General features: G+C 40.5%; 1 protein-coding gene across 1 annotated transcript in view; it reads right to left on the reverse strand.

Moving 5' to 3' along the window:
• Positions 1-1905: 1905 nt before the first annotated feature.
• The window catches only part of SSU72 (SSU72 homolog, RNA polymerase II CTD phosphatase), a 75512-nt gene continuing 57645 nt past the window's right edge, over positions 1906-19772 (reverse strand). Inside the window, exons 3-5 of the mRNA XM_063436416.1 lie at positions 5939-6078; positions 3460-3578; positions 1906-2469 (exon numbers count right to left, since the gene is read on the reverse strand). Of these exons, the coding sequence (XP_063292486.1) occupies positions 2368-2469; positions 3460-3578; positions 5939-6078 (361 nt within the window). The 3' untranslated portion in view covers positions 1906-2367. The remainder of the gene's footprint in view (positions 2470-3459; positions 3579-5938; positions 6079-19772) is intronic.

Raw genomic sequence — 19772 nt, forward strand, 5'->3', positions numbered from 1 at the left:
TCTCATGTCTAGGATTGTCTTCCTCGGAAAATTGAGTACGGGCTGTCACTGCCTGCAGTTCTGTGCGCATTAAGTCTATGTCTGCAGCATGCATCTGACTCATCTCCTGCAGTAGGTCGGCTATATCCTGTTTAGTGGCCGGACAAGACTTCTGTCTTGTCGGGTTGTACAGGGACTGGGCGTGTGGGGTTCCTCTGTTACACCATCTGGACCGCATGGGCTCTGTCCTCGGTCAGGCGAGGCCGCCATTTTGGATGCTGCTGGGCGTTGTAGTAGGGCACTTACATCCTGAGTGTTTTTGTGTGTACCCTGTTTGGGTTTTTGGGATTTCCTGCCCATATTTTCGCTTTCCCAGGGAGAGGGTCTGTGCTGGGGCTGGGCTGTACCTGATATATCAGCAGTCCATGATGAAAACTCCGATGCGGGCCACCCACTGTGGTAGTTGAGGTAGGCCTCAGTTCTCCGCCGGGTTTTCCTGCCCGTTCGAGTGAACAGAAACAGCATCGGTGGTTGGTCTGCACTTGGGGGATGCTAGTGGTGATGTTTTCCCCCTAAGGTAGTTTTGTGGGGTCGCTGATTGCTGTAGATTGTGTGCCGTTTTGCCGGAGCTCTGAAAATTGTCGGCCATTCCGGTCCGTCACTTAGCTCCGCCCCGATTGTGTTTTTTTTTTATAATTGTGCCACTTGGATATTGACTATTGGAAGGTCTTCCCTTTTTTCCGCAGTCCATAGCTTAAAAAGTAGTTTGAAGTGCTTGGAAATAAAAGCACATCTTTCCGGGTTCCTCCACTCTCTCTGTAGAAGTTCCATAACCCTTGGGTGCATAGGAAAACATTTTACCTTACCCCTGGTAGGTTCAGTTTCCTGAAGAACTGTCAATACTTCCCTGGTAAACTTTTTTATTCCTTCTGGTGGAAATCCTTCACCCACACTTTAGGCCAGGCTGGAAACCTCCGAAAGGAAAGAAGATGAACATTCACCTGATGAGAGCTCAGACAGGGATGGGGATCTTTCGCTCCTTACTAGTGATGTCCCGAACAGTTCACCGGGAACCATTCGCCGGCGAACATAGCGCCAAATTAAGAACTTCCATTTCGCGCATACGCAGTAGTGCGATTGGACGTTCAGTGGAATGCAGTGCCTCCAGGGCGTGCGTTCCACGGCTGTGCGCATGCGTAAGTGCTGTAAGGTGGGAGGTCCGCCCAGGACCTCTCAGGATGTGGCCACATAAGCCGGCTTCCAGTCGCGTTCCGTAACACAACGGAACGGAAGTTTCTGCCGCTCAGCTCCCACCTGGGGAGCTGTCAGGCACTCACCTCCCCGGTCATTAGCCTGTGCCGACTGCACCAATCTCTGCCTGGCCTTGTAGAGCTTGGAGGAGCCTTGTCCATACCGTTGCCGGGACAAGAAGAACTGGTGTTTCCTTGGAGGTACAGGGTTTATAAGGGCAGCAGGTGGGGTCTCAAAATATTCAAATTTGAGGGGGAGCTTCTTGTCCACAGCAGGAGTTACATCCCACTTGTACAGTACTGCCACTATACAAAAGAAAAATTATGTTGGGTTACTAAGAAGTTTATACGTGACAGCTTTCAATGAGGGGATGTATCTAATTTTTTTTTTATATAATCAGAACAGAGCTTTGCAAAAAAGTCCTATGATGTCATTGCGGTGATTCTGCTGTCAAGGGTTAAAATTAAGACAAATGTTATGCTTCTGATGCGATTTATTTACAGAATGTGTCTACTATAAAATTTATTAAATATATAGTATTTAACTCTTGATAGATTGAGCATTATATCAACATCCAATATATTGCACAGTTTAAAGCTTACAGTTCTGTTTCTATTATTTTAATTCTCAAACATAATGCAAATGATAGAATGAAAAACTAGCAAGACAATGCAATTGATATATTTCCAATTTATTAGCTATTATTTTACAGATATTAATATTCATATTTAAATCTGCCTTACAGCCACTTAAGTCAGTGTTATCCCCTGTGCAGATAGTGGGTCCATTAAAAATGGTGCAAGGGGTTAAAAAGTAAATAGAACCACAACAGAAAGTCTTCATATGAAAAGAAAACTATATTAAAAAAAAAAATAATAATAATACTTTCTCCAGCACAAGTTAACGCAATCTTGATTTGTTTTTTGTTTTTCATATCTTTCATAGTCTAGATTTCTTTTTTCTTCCATATTTACACGCACACACATTTTTACATCCATGCCTTTTTGGACAGAATACCTGAAGGAAGGAAACACTTTCAGAATAAAAAAAAATAATAATTAAAAAAAAAAAAAAATGAATGGTATGTCTTGGAAAATGCAGTAGAACGTAATCCGTTAAGGCCTGAGAGAGTTTGCATCAATAGAAACAGACGGTGTGAAGAAAGGTTCGTCCGCTTTTGTCTTCAAACTCTTGTAATAGTTCATCAATTTCATTTTCCATGTCTTCTGTATGCTGTATCTGTAGGTAAAGTGGGAACAGTTAGAGTTGTCTGAAGCAATGGTGTCAAAAGGGGAAGAAAAATCAGCACAAACATTGATGATATGCTATTCCAGCAGACATATGAGGTGCTTGGCAAACAAGTAACAGAGAATTTGTCAGACTAATGATTTTCTTTATACCGTATTTTCTAGGTGAAAATCTTGTACTGGCACACAAGGCACCCTGAACACATCTCAATGTGTGTGGTGCACAATGTGTGCGGTGGGAGCTGTCCCAGTCTTTTTAACCCTGCAAACTAAAACAGCCTATGGGAAACCTGATTATCTAAGCTATGGGGAGCATAAGCAGTGAGACCAGCAGACCACGGGATATAAGGCATGTAACAGGCTGAGTATAGACACCAAGACAGTGAGAGAATACATGTTTATATTACCAATGCTATTACGTTCCTTTAACACCATAACCTATGTTCTTTGCATACGTTATGGGACAAGGAGATGCACTACCTGTTACCTGTAGCGAATAACTGCCGTAAACAGCAAAAATGACTGTACCTATAAAGTTCACATCTTGCTCTAAATGGAGGTGTTTGACAAGGCTCCCTCCGTGACATCTCAATTTGATAAAAAAAAAAAACACAGGGTGCCTTCTCTCAGCTTACACAAGAATCCCCTTCATATTTTTCTGCAGGAAACTTCTGCCACATGCTGAACTACATATTCCAGCAAACACCTGCTGGGTCGGAGTTTGCTCAATACCTCCAATAAAACTAGAGGGATAGATAGGCTTAGTTGTGAGGTTTCAGTCACATCATAGTTTGGAAATTACTCACTGCAGAGGCTGTAGGTCTAAGGGATTTGCAGCAGAAGAAATAACCTGAAAAGATGGATAGCTTGCAATGGCTTTCATTACATAAGCCATATGTGTATGGTCTCTAATTACTGCCAAACTTGCTCAGTCCTGTTGTCTTGCATTGCTCAGAAAAAAAAACCAAAACAAAACACTTACACATTGGCACAGCTCGCAAATCAAGAATGCTCCTAGCGTGGCTTCTTCATGGTTATCTTGAATATCAACATTTATTACATGTACGGGTTGGCATGTCTCTTGCTCTCTTGAATTTAAATCTGTCAAACCAAAAACATTTTTTAAATATAAAATCCTATTTAGAAAAAAATATTTATACACTCATAGGCCTAGAAAAACCTTAAGAATAAACAGTTATGATGCAAGTGTTGCTTTTTCCTCCGTTCACGCAAGTAAACTATGGCAGTGAATGCTGGAGTGACATATGAAAGCAAGTAAAATGTTTGCATTTTTAAATATTTCTACATAGAATAGTTGGTGTACGATTGAGGAAAGGGGATGAATAAATCAGAAACTTTACAAGCATATTTTTAGAACTTTATAATTTTGTTGAACAACATCTAACTGCATTATGTATACTTGAAGGTGATAAGTGGGAAGTGTTTTACACTATGGCTAGACGTAACACAAAACATACGTGAAATGAGTATTGTGAACACAGAGGCACTTCATGTACAGGTAGCATTAATTATGTGTGTTCTGCTGCTGGCAAGTTTGAACAACAGACTATTGCCATTATTTAAAGGAAGATTATAGTGTTAGGAATGTAAAACTTTATTCCTAAAACTATAGTGTCCCACTGCCTCCATAGCTGCCCCCTCCCTCCCCAACCTGGTGATTACAGGGTTTAAATAAAACTTTTCACTTTCCTTTTTCAAGCGCTGAGGCCCTTCAGTGCTGGATCAGTCTTCCCCTTATGCAGCATCACACTAAAGAGTGAACCTAAGGCACTTGTGCGGCCAGCTGTGCACAGGCTCATTAGCCCTTTCTCATGGGAAAGCATTTAATCAATGCTTTCCTACAGGGATTTTGACGACGCTGGACATCCTCATTCAAAGCTTGAGGACATCCAATGTCGTGTCACAGTGAGAATGCAGGAAGGGCCTCTAGTGGTTGTTTTGCATTGCAGGGTTAAGGTGACAGGGACACTGCACCCAGACCACTTCAATGAGATAAGGGATAAGCTTTCAGAAATGATTTAGTATTTTTGGCTACACTTTTCAAATGATTTAATATGATGTTTATTTTTATAAATTGCCTTTTTAAATTTATATATGATATAATTTTTGGTAATTTAATATGTTAATTGTTAAACATACTGAATTAAAGCCTATGCTCACTCACGGGTGATTAATTTGTATGCTTTCTTCTTGAAGGAGACTAGAAGGAATAATGCAAATAATAATAAAGGGATTCTATAGTGCCAGGAAAACAAACTCGTTTTCCTGGCAGTATAGATTTCCCCTCTGTCACTTACATGGGTTCAGCGCCGAGGTCCATGCCAATGGCTGTGTTCCCTTTAGGATCTCCCCATAGGAAAGCATTATTCAATGCTTTCCTATGCGGAAAATCTGACGCTGGAAGTCCTCATGCAGAGCGCGAGGACGTCCAGCGTCCGATAACGGACCAAAAGTCAGTTTCAATTCCAGAAGTCCCTCTAGTGGCTGTCTGGTAGACAGCCACTAGAGGAGACGTTAACCCTCAGAGGTAATTATAAAAACTGCAATAATTAACACTGCAGGGTTAAGGGTGATGGGAGTTGGCACCCAGACCACTTTAATGAGCTGCAGTGGTCTGGGTGCCTATAGTGTCCTTTTAGGATTACAGAGCATTTTCTGAAGCTCTATGGTTTAAAATTAAGTGCACTATTTAAAAATTGACGTGTTAAAATGGAACCTGGCAAACTGCTCTAAAACCCATGTATAAAGTGATTTTTACAAGTGCGCCTTCATTATGAGATATAAGAACCAATACTACATGCAATTCTGATATGTAGTCACACAGTGTCAGTACACAAATACCCACAAGAGTGAAGAATCTCCATTGCAGAAACCTGAAATGGTGTGGATTAGTTTAGGACTGACTCCAACTATGTTGTCTAAACAGTGTGCACATAGAGCAAATTCCCATAACCAAATGTTGACATAATCTAATGCAAAGATGCAATAGCATGAATATCTAACATTAACAGAGATAAGATACTAATACGTAGATAATGTTGCTTTATTTTGAGGAGTGCTAAAATTGCAAAGGGCACACAAACACTAACAAGGTTATTTATTACATTAAGAATTGTAAGAATTCAAAGCAAATTACAAATTTAAGTCCAAAACAGGCAATCTGAAAGCATAGTTGAGTTAGAGAATTTTACCAGCTCGACTACTTTGGTCTTAAAAGAACACTATAGTGTAAGGAATACAAACATATTCCTAATACTATAGTTACCTGTTCAATGTTCCCAGTCCCCTCCAAGTGCATAAAGGGTGAGCTTCATTTTCTTGCTTTCCCATATGAATTCCTGACAATTCTCCTTTTAGTGAATAGCCCTGTTAACATTTGTCTAAGTTTACAAAGAGATATAGTAGTATCTTCCCAGACAGGACATTGAATGGGCTCATACCTTCAACAACTTGATCATATACTCTCTCCTCGCATGTGATCACCAAGTCAAAATAGTCTTTGCAGTTCTGGAACCTCTCTGGTCGTGGTTTGATCCGTTTGTTTCTGTCCAACATGTGTAAAATCCCATTCTGTGTATATCTGGAATTTGCTGGAATTAAGGAACTTTGTATGCAACAGAGTGGCTCACACACACAGTATAACACGAGTCAAAGTCATCTTTGGAAAAATTACACATAGTAATGGCTTCACAAAACCTCTTACAGTAACAATGTACAGAAAACATAGCCTTGTTGATTATGTACTTTTGTGCTATAAAAATAAATAAAAATAAAATAGCCAAGCTGTTAACGGAGACTGGATCATTTATCCATTATTTTGGCTTAAATTTTGTAATTTCTCAGGTCATTATAATTTGCTGTTTAGTGAATAATAAGCTCATTCAATTAAGCTGTATTTAAAAGAAAAAATATATATTTTTTTTAAATAAAAAGTTCACGGCATGGACATTTTTATTATTTTTTTAAATAAATTCTTAAAATGTTTTATATTTTCTTGTTAATATCACAGACGAGCACATACACACAAACAGCTGTATCAATTATATATGGAGAGATATCTATATATACCGCAAATACTCAACTGAATTACGGATACGGATTGAATAACTCGCTTTCATATTCAGGGCCATCGACAGAAACATTAAAACAGTCAGCAGTTTTACGCCCTGCAGACTGGCTACACGAAAACCAGAATTAGGCCACTTCTGAATACTGTGAACTACATCTGCAAAAATGCCAACCTAGATACAGACATTGTCAGAATTACATGATAGCAGCTGGAGTGCCTAATGCTTGCCACCCCTGCAGATAATCTTAACAAGCACAAGAGCTTTCACATGGGGCGCTCTGTGCCATACAATTGGCAGGCTAGCGATACGAGGGGTTAAATGCATGTGTATAGACAAAAGGAGTTTTCGTACAAAAATTGCTAAATCTTCATATTAAATAGGAAGTGACACTGAAGTGATGGGATATTCAGATTTCTTTTTTTTTTATGTAGATTTGTTTTAATTTGGTATGGTATTGTAGATATCCAGAGTAAAAGTAGATTCTCACACTTTGTGAGATTTAGTATGTATAGAAGACAATGTTCTGTATGCAATAATATCAAGCCATTATTATAATTAGGAAACCAAGTAAGTTTGCTACACTTCAATTATTTCTTTGAGGAGGAAAGGGCACACCAATTCACCTTTTAAAATCATAATGGTTTCAGAACACGATACAGGGGGACATTACTGGACCCTACATTGTCAAAATGGAAGGACCAGCAATATACTACAAGAAATGATACAATCTAAGTTACAATATCAAAGGTTTTACAGCTCGTCTCTGATAAAAGTGAGTTGAAAATTACTTGAGGGAAAGGACTTAATCTCATTTCAATTTCAGTTTATCTGCATAGAAATTGCATTCCTTATTCTTCAAAATCAAGAGAAATTAAAAGAAGCATTATTTATTTATTAAAACAAACTGTTGCCATGCAATTGTGAGAGGACAGTTGAACCCCACTAATAATGTAAACTGTTCAAGGATTTACATCTAAAAGGTCAAACTACCACCCCATGCTTACAATTGCCATAACAAAGGGCCTGCTGGGTAATATTTTATTTATCGCTCACCATGCGGCCCTTCCTTATTTTGAAAAGTTAACGTCAATCAAAACGTTGTCGATTACACATTTTCAGAAGAGTTTTGGGGCAATGAAGCCATACACAAAACAAAACAATCACTTTTTGGGATTCCTGGCAGCCTATTACAAATCTGCAAATAGAAGAAATATTAGACTGCTACTGGGGGGGGGGGGGGTGGAAAAAACCAGTAACAGAATAAGGTGGAGTTTTAGGCAATGCTCATCCAAGTAAATCAAGCAATATGTAGATGGGACTGGCTGTTAAAGGGACACATACAGTATAGCAATTAAAGGAACACTATGGTGTCTCACCACGGCTGGCCCCACCTCACATTGCCTTTGTGGCACCGAGAATCAATTTTGATGATTTCAGACAATCTAACGCTTTCCCACAGGAAAATATTAGGAGGCTATAGTGCATGTGTGGTGGCAAAACACTGCGCTAATAAGCATCTTCTCATAGATGTACATTGAACCAATGCACCTCTACGGGAACATTCAGCACCTCCATGGAGAGTGTTTAGACGCTGACATAGGAAGTACCTCTAGTGGCCATCTGAGCGACTGCATTACTGCCTAGTAACACCTCTAGTGGCAAACACTGCATTTTCTCTTAAAAGGCAGTTTTTATAGTGCTAACAGTGCAGGGACAGGCTCTAGACACCAGAACTACTACATTAAGCAGTAGTTATTCTGATTACTATAGCGTCCATTCTAAAGATTAAAATATAAATAAAAATAAAAAGGGACACTATCGTCACCAGCACAACTACAGGTTAATGTAGTTCTGGTGAGTATAATCATTCCATTAAGGCATTTCTATGCCAACACGTATTTACATTGACCCCTAGGGACAACCTCCTGTGGACACTCCTCAGATGGCCACTGCCGAGTTGTAGGCAGCACTGACGTTCAGCTTCTCAAGCTCTGCATAGAGATGCATTGATTCAATGCATCTCTATGAGGTAGTGCTGATTGACCCCACCCCCGTGCCAATTACAGCCAATCTAATATTTCCCTATGGAAAAGCATTGGATTGGCTAAAAATCGTAAATTATGATGTCACCAAGGAGGCAGATAGGGGTGGGGCAGGTGCTGGCAGACGGGCGTGGCGCAGGAAATAAGTTACCTTTTAGTCCCTTCAAAAGGTTAAAACACTATAGTGTCAGGAATACACTGTGTTCCTGACCTTATAGTGTTCCTTTAAATGAGAATTTAAATAATAAGTTACAGGAAACAAATCCGCTACTGGCCATAAAGTGTGTAGCTCACTCCACTACGTAATAGCAAACTTTGCCAACGTAACACTCCAATGCTATTATCTACAGACAAAGAATTATCCCTGGTATATTTGCAAGAAAATGCTATTCTTAAATATTTAGGAAGGAAAGTATTGGTCAGGGCACCTTACAATATTGTGTAACATGGGCTAAGTACATTGTTGTGGCTTCTATGGGGAGGAGGGAGGGGGTCAGTGAGGTCTGCCTTTTTATGACCTCACAGCAAACAAGTTCACTGTGAGAATCTACCATTTCAATTTAATATATGACTGGATGAAATATAAGGTTTTGTTAAGGTAGACTATGTCTGTCCAAAGATAAAGGCAAAGACATAACAGAGAAAATAAACTGAAATACAGATAGGCCCAGCCACAAGGCTATTCCCCCTCATAACATGGAGTGCAGAAGGACTAATATTGCCATGCCTAGATTTTCTCACTACATTTTTTTCTTAAAGGGACACTAAGCACCAGAACAACTTTAGCTTAACAAAGTGGTATTTGTGTATAGATCATGTCTGTGCTCAATTCTCTGTCACAAATCATTTTGTTTTGGAGCACTTGTCACAGCTACCCTGCCAGTGACTTACAGAGACAGTCCTCATTTTTATTGGGAGAGAGTCCTCATTTTAGGGTCCCGTCAAAAGGTACGGATTCAGGAACTGTCCCCAGGCAGTACATCAGAGGCACCTGCGCTATGCAGTAGACACTAGGGTCATTCAGAAAGCAGTTTAGCCACATCCATGTAATTCACCATTCAGCAGTGTTCTTCGAATGGTTTTGGCTGAGTGGGGCCAGCAGGGAGGCTGCGAGTCAGGCTAGCAAGTATGGACGCCAGGCTAAAACGTCCATTCAGTGGGTAGGTCTGCCTATTATGGGCATCACCAGTGACACTGCCTCTCAGTCCCACCCACCCGTTATGATCCCATACCTACAAAATGTCAGATGCTCACACACCAAATTACTGCTGCAGGCCTCTATGTCTCTAGACAAAAAAAGAAATTAGACCTGTTAGCAAAAAAGAAAAAAACCACCGTGCTCCAGTGTAAATCATTACAACTTTATTAGTATAAACATCGGCATGAGGAACTGCACCACAGGAGGGAGCCAAGGCTTCTAAGCGCAAGGACCACCGGGTATGAAACGCAATGGAGTGTGCTGCAGTTCCTCATTCCGATGTTGTTTGCACAAATAAAGCTGCAATTATTTGTATACTCAGCTGGATCACGGTGTTTTTGTGGTAACCAGGCCAGAGAGGTTTTTTTCCCAGATCTCATGCCTGAATTGCCTGCTAGCCAGAACATACTTCACCGCTCAGCGTGTGATTTCGGTTCAATTAAAGCAGGTGATGACTTCTAAAGTAAACACAATGTGCTGAAAAATCACACTTTTTCGTGGAGGCTGTGTAAGGCTCAGCCATGGAAGGTGTGGCTAGTGTTGCATAAACAAACACCTCAATGCTGTCCTTTCCCTGCAGTAAGACTTCAGGTGCATTATCTACATCACAAAACTGTTCCATTACGCAAAAGTGGTTTTAGTGCTCTGAGTTTCCTTAAAATGGATTAAGGATGTTCACGTGAACGGATTCATTGACTTGCCCCACCAAAGCCACTTTATAACCCTCCTAAAATGTCTCTTTAACCCCTTAAGGACCAAACTTCTGGAATAAAAGGGAATCATGACATGCCATGTGTCCTTAAGGGGTTAAAGAAGCATTGCTCTGCCTATAGTGTTCCCATTGAGTGACCATTTTACATTAGGGGTACATTCCCCATAATCAAGAAATCTGGTGAATGATAAAACTGCAGAAATTAGGGATGATTTTCACAGTATTTGGGCACAAGCAATTTTGTTGGGAATTCATCAGTGTTCTATAGCTTTGGTGGCTTTAATGCAGGATTGTTCAAAAATGTTTACTTAAATAGGGGATTACTTAACATTTACTTCTACTAAAGAAAAAAAAAAACACAATTATGAATTACTTATTAAATCTGCAAAAAAATTAAAAAAATAATCTCCAAACTATGAACTAAATTACCAATTAAATTATATAAAAAAAAACAAAAAACCCTTGTTGGGTTTACTACCACGGTTTTTAACTCAAGTGGCTTGCTTAAAGCATTTAATCTAAAAAATATATACATATTGCTCTAATGATTTTGCTTATTGAAATTCTCAGTTTTAGGGGAAACTGAAACTTCTATAAAGTCCTCAAAGTAATACTTCTTCAATAATCCCTAAATCTCTCAGAGTTGCATGTTGTATCCCCCCAAAAGATAAACTTTCAGAAAACACTCAAACAAATTGCTTTAATTTAGTTTTAGGATTTGCCATGAAGACAACAACTCATCACGTGGGGACATTCCTGAAAATGTTCAAATATATTATTTGCAGTGCTCGAGAAGTTTAAGTTTGTACATCTTGCTACATCCCAGATTTTGTCTTTGGGGACGTGGGGAGGAAAGATTGCTCAAAGGCAACAAGAGTGATGGCAGTGTTACCCCATTATTGGTGTACTGGCTAAGTTTCTATACAGTGTATTGTGCTGTGGTGTCCATTTACTTTTGTAGCAAGGATTCAGAAATAAATGGACACCACAGCACAGCAGGACAAGGCTTCAAGTGCTTGTAAGGGGCCTCAGTCATGCTTCACGGCGCTTTAACCCTTCGCAACGCATCATTCATCTACCATTCAAAAATAAAAACATTAGAAGAAATTTACCTTAGGGAAAGTTTCTATAATTGTACATAATAAATGCCTACAAAAATGAAAACTCCACAAAGGAAAGTCACACTTTTTTTTTTCAAAAACGGGAGATTTTATTGGCCCAACAGTACAGACAAATAGTAGGTGAGCCATGAGTTGTTAATGCTTCTACAATTTCATACTAAACTATGTTAAGACATAGCAGTAAGAACAAAGATGGCAAGTCTAAAAAAAACAAACCCTAAGGTGTTTCTATATCAAGCTGTATTACATATTTAAATGTAATTATAAAAGAACACATTTGAATGTTATGAATTCACTTGTCTGACGTTTCTGAAAGAGTTGAAAGTTTTTGTTTTTTTTAAATAAGGAATTGGACATGTTGTAGATGTGCATTGTTAGCTGGTCTGTTCTACAATTTAAATTATGGTTATAGGAAATTTCCATGTTTTCCCTTCCAAAAGGTCTAAGGATGCAATGTTTTAAAACTGAAGCACTTACCCAAGATTTAGCTTGTTGGATCTGCACCACTGTCCACCAGTGGTATTCTCCATTTTTCTCTGTGGGGAAGCGATATGAAAGTGCAACAGCATTGGAAAACGCAAAATCAAAAGGGTTTAATCTCGTGGTTCCCAAACCAGTCCAGGATTTAGGGATAACCCAATTGCAAAGATAGCAATCTCCATTAAGCAAGACAAATCCAGGATATGCACTGAAAATATGCATTGTAGTTATGCAAAAATCATGGCTCCCTTTTGGAGATCATTGTTTAAGGTATAAAGGAATACAAGAGGCAGTGTGCTAATCACCCAGTAAAACATCTATCCAGGGACCTGGATTCAGCAAATAGTATACTGTACTCTACCATTATCACCACTACAACTAGACAATGCAATAAGTGTACAGGATACTGTATTTTAAGACTGGAATTGGATTTAAAAACCTGGAAGGTTTTAAAAGTTGTTACATCATTTGTTTCAGTCTTTTACTCATCTCGTTCCAGCGCCGGGAGCCTCGTGAAGCCGCGCCCCCTATTTCATCAAAATGACGAAATAGGTGGGCGCGAGCAGGGAGCAATTAGACGCTTCCATTTGGAAGCGTCATTGCTCCCTTGTGCGCATGCGCGGCTTCGCCACAACTGTGCACATACTTCAGAGGGCGGCATTCATGCCGCCCTCTGAAGTCCTGAGCGCACTACCGCGCGGTCGCAAGCTGAGAGCTCAGCTCGCGGTCTTTGCCCGCCCCCCTCCTCTGCTGACAGGCTGGAGAGAGAAGGCGCGCACACACTACCTTCTCTCTCCTGCACACGTCAGACGTATTTTAATACGTCTGACGTATACAGGGCCTTTTTAGGGCCCTGCATGATAGGAAGTCCCTCTGGTGGCCGTCTGAGTGACGGCCACTGGAGGTATTCCTATCAATCAATGTAAACACTGTATTTTCTCTGAAAATACAGTGTTTACATTAGATTGCCTGCAGGGAGCTATAGATCATACCTGAACAACTATATTAAGCTGTAGTTGTTCAGGTGACTATAGTGTCCCTTTAACAGTCTTAAATAGTAGGCAGTTTAGAAGACACTCTGCACAGGGGCATAACTAGGAATCACAGGGCCCCGGTGCAAGAATCAGAGAAGGGCACCCTAACGCGCTCGCTAATACACATACACTGACACCACATGCAATCAAAAACACTAACTAACACACTTACTGACATGCAGGCATTAATACACACACTATTTACACAAAACATACACTTTAACTAACAGATGCTTGCTCTCAATGATACATACATTGGCACATATACGGTTTAACCAACTCTCACATACACACTGACAGACAGACATTCTCAGATACAGACACAAACTAATCTTATTAGTGTGGTGTTTGTTTTATTGTTGTTTTTTTGAGTCCCATCCAGCCTCCCTACCTTTGGGAGAGCTGGTGTGGGTCTAGAAGGGCTGCTCTGATCTTCTTGCTCCCTCGCACACAGCTTCGTGATGCAGGGGCCAGAGAAGTCATATTTTGGCTCTCCGAATCACTGCAATAAGTGCAGAGCAAGAGAGGGAGCCTTGCAAAGAGCAGGCATATCAGTGCTTCCTCGCCGCCACCTCTATCTCCACCTGGACACCTACATTTTGGCTGTGTAGGCACCGGCTGTCCAGTTAAGCAGTACTCTTTGTTAGTGGGTATTTGCACGCCTTGGGGGCCCTATGGTATCCGTCTGGCCACCTCCTGCACTCCACGTGGCAGATGGAACGAGGTGGGCCCGGTCACATTCGCAGAGCAGGGGTCGACAGGGCAGCCAGGCCCCTGAAGTGAAGGGCACAGTCGCAGCTGTGACCATGGATGTTCCGCCACGAACTCTGCCCATGTTTGTCTACAGAGCAACATGAATGACAGTTGTGAATTTATGAATCAGTCTTGCTCAAAGGAAAATGCTAAGGCATGGTTTTACAAAAAAAAAAATAGAAAATATTTTTTTACTGTTAAGACATATGCAGATACAATTTAAGCAAAGTACCTGGATTTACACTAAAAATGCAAAGACTCAAAGAAAAATCTGCAATGATACTGGATTTTTTTCTTGAATTTGGCCATCAAGTTACACATAAGGGATGTGAAAAGAGAATAGGTCACCAATTTAGGTGCCCCCCCTTACCCTGTGAGGTTTTGAAAGGCGAGTTTTACTTACCTTTCATCCCTTGCTGGGCTGGTCCTGCCGAAGCCGCTCTGCCTCCCTGGCTGAGATCACCAATTGTCACTCCAATGGGAGGCTAGTGAGCATGATTGGCAAATCATCAATGGCACCAATCAAATGCTCTATTTGAACAGCATTTGATTAAGAGCAGAGTCACACTGTGCGCACAGGTGAAGAGCTTCAAGTGGCTGTCAGGAAAACAGCCACTTGTGTGTATTTAAATTAACCCTCTAGTCACTATAACAACTTGTTAAAAAAGTGTAGCTAATGTGCGTTACGAACACTGGTATTTCAGATACCCGTTCGCTTTAGTTTCCTCCTGAACTGCTAAAGGCTGAGTGATTATAGCTCGCAGTTTGGGTGTTGATTCGAACGTTCTCCAGAAGAAAATGCAGCTTCCAAGTAAATTCTTCAAGCAATCAGACGTATACCAAAACATCAGCCTAGGCTAGATGAGGGTACAACCGGAATTAATTTATTCAGGCCAAATGGTCAGTTTAAAGGTAACTACCCATGCAAGGGGTTTCTCAACTCCCATTCCAGGGGCATTCCCTGCTGGACCTGAGGAGAAACTATGGCAAAGTACACACTGTAATTACATTGGCTCTCAGGTCCAAGACACACACACAAAACAGGGTAATCCCTCCCCTGTGCCTGAGAGATAATTGAGACAGGAACTGTACTAAACTCAATTATCTCCAGGCATAAAAAATACATTTTAACAACACCCCGAACGTACCCCCCAAAACACATGGAAACCCCACACAAGTCCCATCCGTTTTCTCCAGCACGTGGCATTCGGCCATACGAACGGCGGCCACACAGAGAGCACTCAATCTGTGGTTTTCTTTGTAGTTAATGTGCCAGTGTTCGGTAGTTTTATCTACCGAATGAGGAAAATCAAAGTTAACGAAGAAAAAAAAAAAAAAAGTGTAGTTTCTTCACAATGTGATAAAGAAGAGGGGTGTGGGTGAATGCTAAGGGATGGGGGTATCAGAAAAAAAAACAGAGGAGGCTATCCCATTTTCCCAAGACTACACTTAATTCCACTAATTACAACCACATTTTCCTTCAATATCTATATAATGAAAAGGTGTTTCTTCATTACAATCAGTCGCTGGTGCAAATGTGTCAATCTATACTCAACTATCAGTCTAATGCAGCTAAGAACCAACATGAAACTCACTTTATATACATAGTATCACCACTACGTAGTTATAAGTGGTAAAAAACATTGTAACAATTGTCACAGAGTAGAAGTTGAAAATGATCAGGAAAGTTACCTAGAAGATAACAAAAATAAAAACTTCTTACCATATAAAAAAGTGATCTCCCCTCAATGTGCATTCAAGGGCTCCTCAACTAAATGGTGTTATTCAGCAACTCTAACCTTAGCTACTGAACCCTGAAAAATGCAATGAAAGTATAATACATCTCATTATATAAGTGGATTGTGTGGTTTTAATAAATTGACTTAAAGGGAAACTCCAGTGCCAGGAAAACATTGTTACCATATAAAAAAGGTCCCCTCTCCCTCCCAATCCCCGGTCGCTGAAGGGGTGAAAACTACCCTTTTTTGTGTGCGGATTTATGAGAATGGGGAGCTGTAGCGTTCACAACTTCTCAGAGAAACATTGAATTCAATGATTCCCTATAAAATGTGTTTGGTGAATCGTGTTGAGTGCAGTGCACTATGGTTATCAATTCTTATCTAAGAGAAGCTATTGATTAAATCAGTCAGCTGACGCACAAAGAAGCAGGACTACAGAATCAAGGTGAATATATACTTTACAAGGGACTCTATAAGAACCCAAACCACTTTATCTCAAGGAAGGGTTAACCTGCCACTGGAGGCACTTCTGCTTAAATAGTGGAATAATGCCTTTTTGCTACGCATGCGCACTAGCCTCTCAATGCTTTCAAACGGGAAAACATTAGATGGTCTGAGATCATCAATATTTATGATCTCAGCTAAAGAGGTAGAGCGCAACGCCAGACACCAGTAGTGTGAGGGAGAAGAGGCAAGTAAAACCCACCTTTTTAACTCTGGCAGTAGGGGTCCGGTCACCTAAATTATGTCTAGGGAACTACAGCATTAGGAATACGCAATTGTATTCCTAATACTGTAGTGGTCCTTTAATGGTGGCCACTAGTATTAATTCACTATATGAAGCATAATCACTTCTAGGTATAATCTCTACATAGGAGAGTGCTTCTATAACACTGCAATAGAAACATTGAGATGAAGGTGCCTTTAGGGGTCCTTTAACATCTCTCTATAGATTATCTGTCTCAACTCATGCACCTGGTCTGTTCTTAAAGGAACACAAACATGTATTCCTGACCCTAGTGTTAAAACCATCATCTAGCCCCCCATGACCTCCTTAAATTAAGTAAAATTGTACTTCTAGTCAAGTCTGCAGCTGCTGACTCTTCACCTGATCTGCCTGCATGGTTGGCATCAGAAGTGATTCTCTGAGCCAATCACAATTCTTTCACATAGGATTGGCTGAGACTGTCAAGGAGGCAGATCCAGCACAAGCCAAACATCTCCTCATAGAGATGCATTGAATCAATGCATCTTTATGAGAAAAGTTCAGTGTCTCCATACAGAGGGTGGATACATTGAATGACAGTGCTGCACACTGTACAGGATTACCCCAGGAAGCACATCTAGCAGCCATTTGAGGAGTGGCGAATGGAGGTATGCTTAGGCTGTAATGTAAACACTGCATATTCTCTGAAGACACAGTATTTATTGCAAAAAGCCTGAAGGGACTGATTGTACTGACCAGAACAAATACAATCAGCTGTAGTTTTGGTGATTATAGTGTCCCTTTAAATTTTTTTCACCCAATACCAAAACCTTCATCCATCATGTCTAGCTTCCATCTACATGCATTGCATTTTTATTTTTATAATTATATAACTTCCTTAAATACCGTATGATTGTTTGAACAAGGATATCATCACTTCTTGGACACATAAGTAATAGACTAAACAAATTGAGCATATAAGTATCATTTATCTAAAGTATAACGCTGCATTTAACAACTAAACATAGTATTGATACACATAAGGCTGAATTCTTCGTTTCCATGCTGGTAGCCATTTTAACAATGTGTACTGCTTCCGTCAATATATCCTTCCATGGATAATGTGCAATAGATGCCCTTTTCATTGCACAAGCACTAGGTGACGCAAGAAAGTTCTTTCACATGATTTCCCATAGAACTCCTGTTTTGTACTATGGTTCTGGTTCCTAGTAGATGAAGTGTCAACTCCTTGGTCCAGACTGCCAAAACTGACCAGCTTTGTTCCTTCTGCAGACTGCATGGGAGTTGGTTTTGTAGTCTTATGCCTGACAAGTTATGTGACCACACATTGAAAAACAAATACTTTATAAGTATTATTCCTTAAGTGTGAGGTCAGGAATTCAAAGTAAATTTCAAATGGCTTAAATACTCTCGTATGTTTTTCAGTTCTATTTTGGCCTAAAATGTTAATTTCTATCTGACTTTACTTTTGACCCTGAAAAAAAAAAAAAGAAGCTTACTAAACTTTGAAACTATCAAGTAATGTAACATTAATTTAATAAGGTTATCACCAAATCCATGTTTTATGAGAACTGTGAGGCATATTCCATCAGCTCCAGCCTAGATCATGTTTATGGTAGTTGCAGGGCAGCCACCAACTTTCTAGTAAAAGCCATCAAACTCCTCAGGAGCTTCACTCAAATACAGCCTTTCATGATAGAATAAACAATGAATAATAAGAGAAATAAAAAAAATTAAGAAAAATGTAAAAATGAGCACGAATCTATCTAAAATCTTGAATTTATTCTCGTTTGTTAATTTAAAGTCAACCAGTCATTCATTTTAAAACGAACAAGTCATAACAGGCTCACTTCAAGTCAGAACATCCTATATAGTAAACACATCATATGTTCTAGTGAAACCATATGTATTACATTAAAGGATCACTAGCGTCAGGAAAACAAAGCAGTTTTCCTGACACTATAGTGCCCTGAGGGTGCCTCCACCCTCAGGGTCCCCCTCCCGTGGCGCTGAAGGGGTTAAAAGCCCTTCAGCAGCTTATAATCCAGCGCCGGGCTCCCCCGGCGCTGGTGACCTCTCCTCCCCTGCCGAAGTCGGCTCCAGAGTGGAGCGGAAAGCGCATGCGCAGCAAGTGCCACGCACGCATTCAAACAGTCCATAGGAAAGTACTTCTCAATGCTTTCCTATGGACGCTCTGCGCCACTAGAGGCTGGATTAACCCAGCAATGCAAACATAGTTTCTCTGAAACTGCTATGTTTACATCTGAAGGGTTAAAACCTGAGGAACCTGGAACCCAGACCACTTCATTGAGCTGAAGTGGTCTGGGTGACTATAGTGTCCCTTTAAAGATATGTTAGATTATTTACCTCTTCCATTGTGCAGTTAGCAGAGCCACACTCCAGGATTCAAGCGCGTTACACTATTACCTATCCCCTGCTTCTGCCTACATACCTCATCCATCCTATGCAATTGGTCCCAGTTGGGAACACGATACAATGCACCACCACCAGACTGTTTTATCTTCAGTTCACCTGGCACTTAATTATTTTTTTTTTTCTCCCGCAACCCCCCTCCCTCCCCTTACAACATAATTCAGGAAAGTTGCATTGGTGCTTTAAGTGTTCTGTTAAAAGTCACCACTGTGTTAATTCATGGTATGTTTACTGATGGCATCTCTTCCTGGTTTAAAATATTAGGTTGTGTGCTGCTGCCGAGTTAATTACAGGAGTGGTCCCTTAATTTCCACCTGAGTGGGTTTTTGTATACCCATATAAACCCATAACTGACTCACTGGCCTTGTTTGCTTACCTGGAGCTGCCTAAAGGTAGCCTCTTTTAAGTAGGTTATTTTTTAGGTAGGAGTTGAAAACCAGGAGTTTTAACCAACACAATTGTTTTCCTGCTCTGTACTTGTTTTTGGTAACTTTGGAAATGGGTGTTCTCAAGATTGAAGGTTTGACTCGGTGCACATCTTGCTACATGTATGAATGTATGAATGCCTGGATGAATCTGTCCAGGGTCCATACCTCTGTGGCAGGTGTGAGCAAGTGGCTTCTCTGGAAGCTCATATTAGAGATCTGGAGAAGCGAGATCAATTGACAATCTTGAAAGGGGTCTGCTGCTCATTGAACAGAGTTCACAGGGGGCCTCTAGAGGACTGGGAGGATATAAAACAGCTGAGGAAGTTTCACATGGGAGGAGGGAAGAGGAAAGGTTTAGCTAGTCCTGACCTTGTGGGAGCATCTGCTCAGGAGTAGCTATACTGGAGGAAGCGGTTCCTTCTAACCAAGGGAACAGTCCTTTTTGCACGGGTGGGGTTGAGAATGTAAGAAAGGAAAAAAAAAAAACTTGTGCTGGTAGGGAATCATTAAGAGAGTAGAAAGGGTAATCTGCCGCTC

Source organism: Pelobates fuscus, chromosome 11, assembly GCF_036172605.1.
Source record: "Pelobates fuscus isolate aPelFus1 chromosome 11, aPelFus1.pri, whole genome shotgun sequence".
In the NCBI taxonomy this organism is placed as follows: Eukaryota; Metazoa; Chordata; class Amphibia; order Anura; family Pelobatidae; genus Pelobates; species Pelobates fuscus.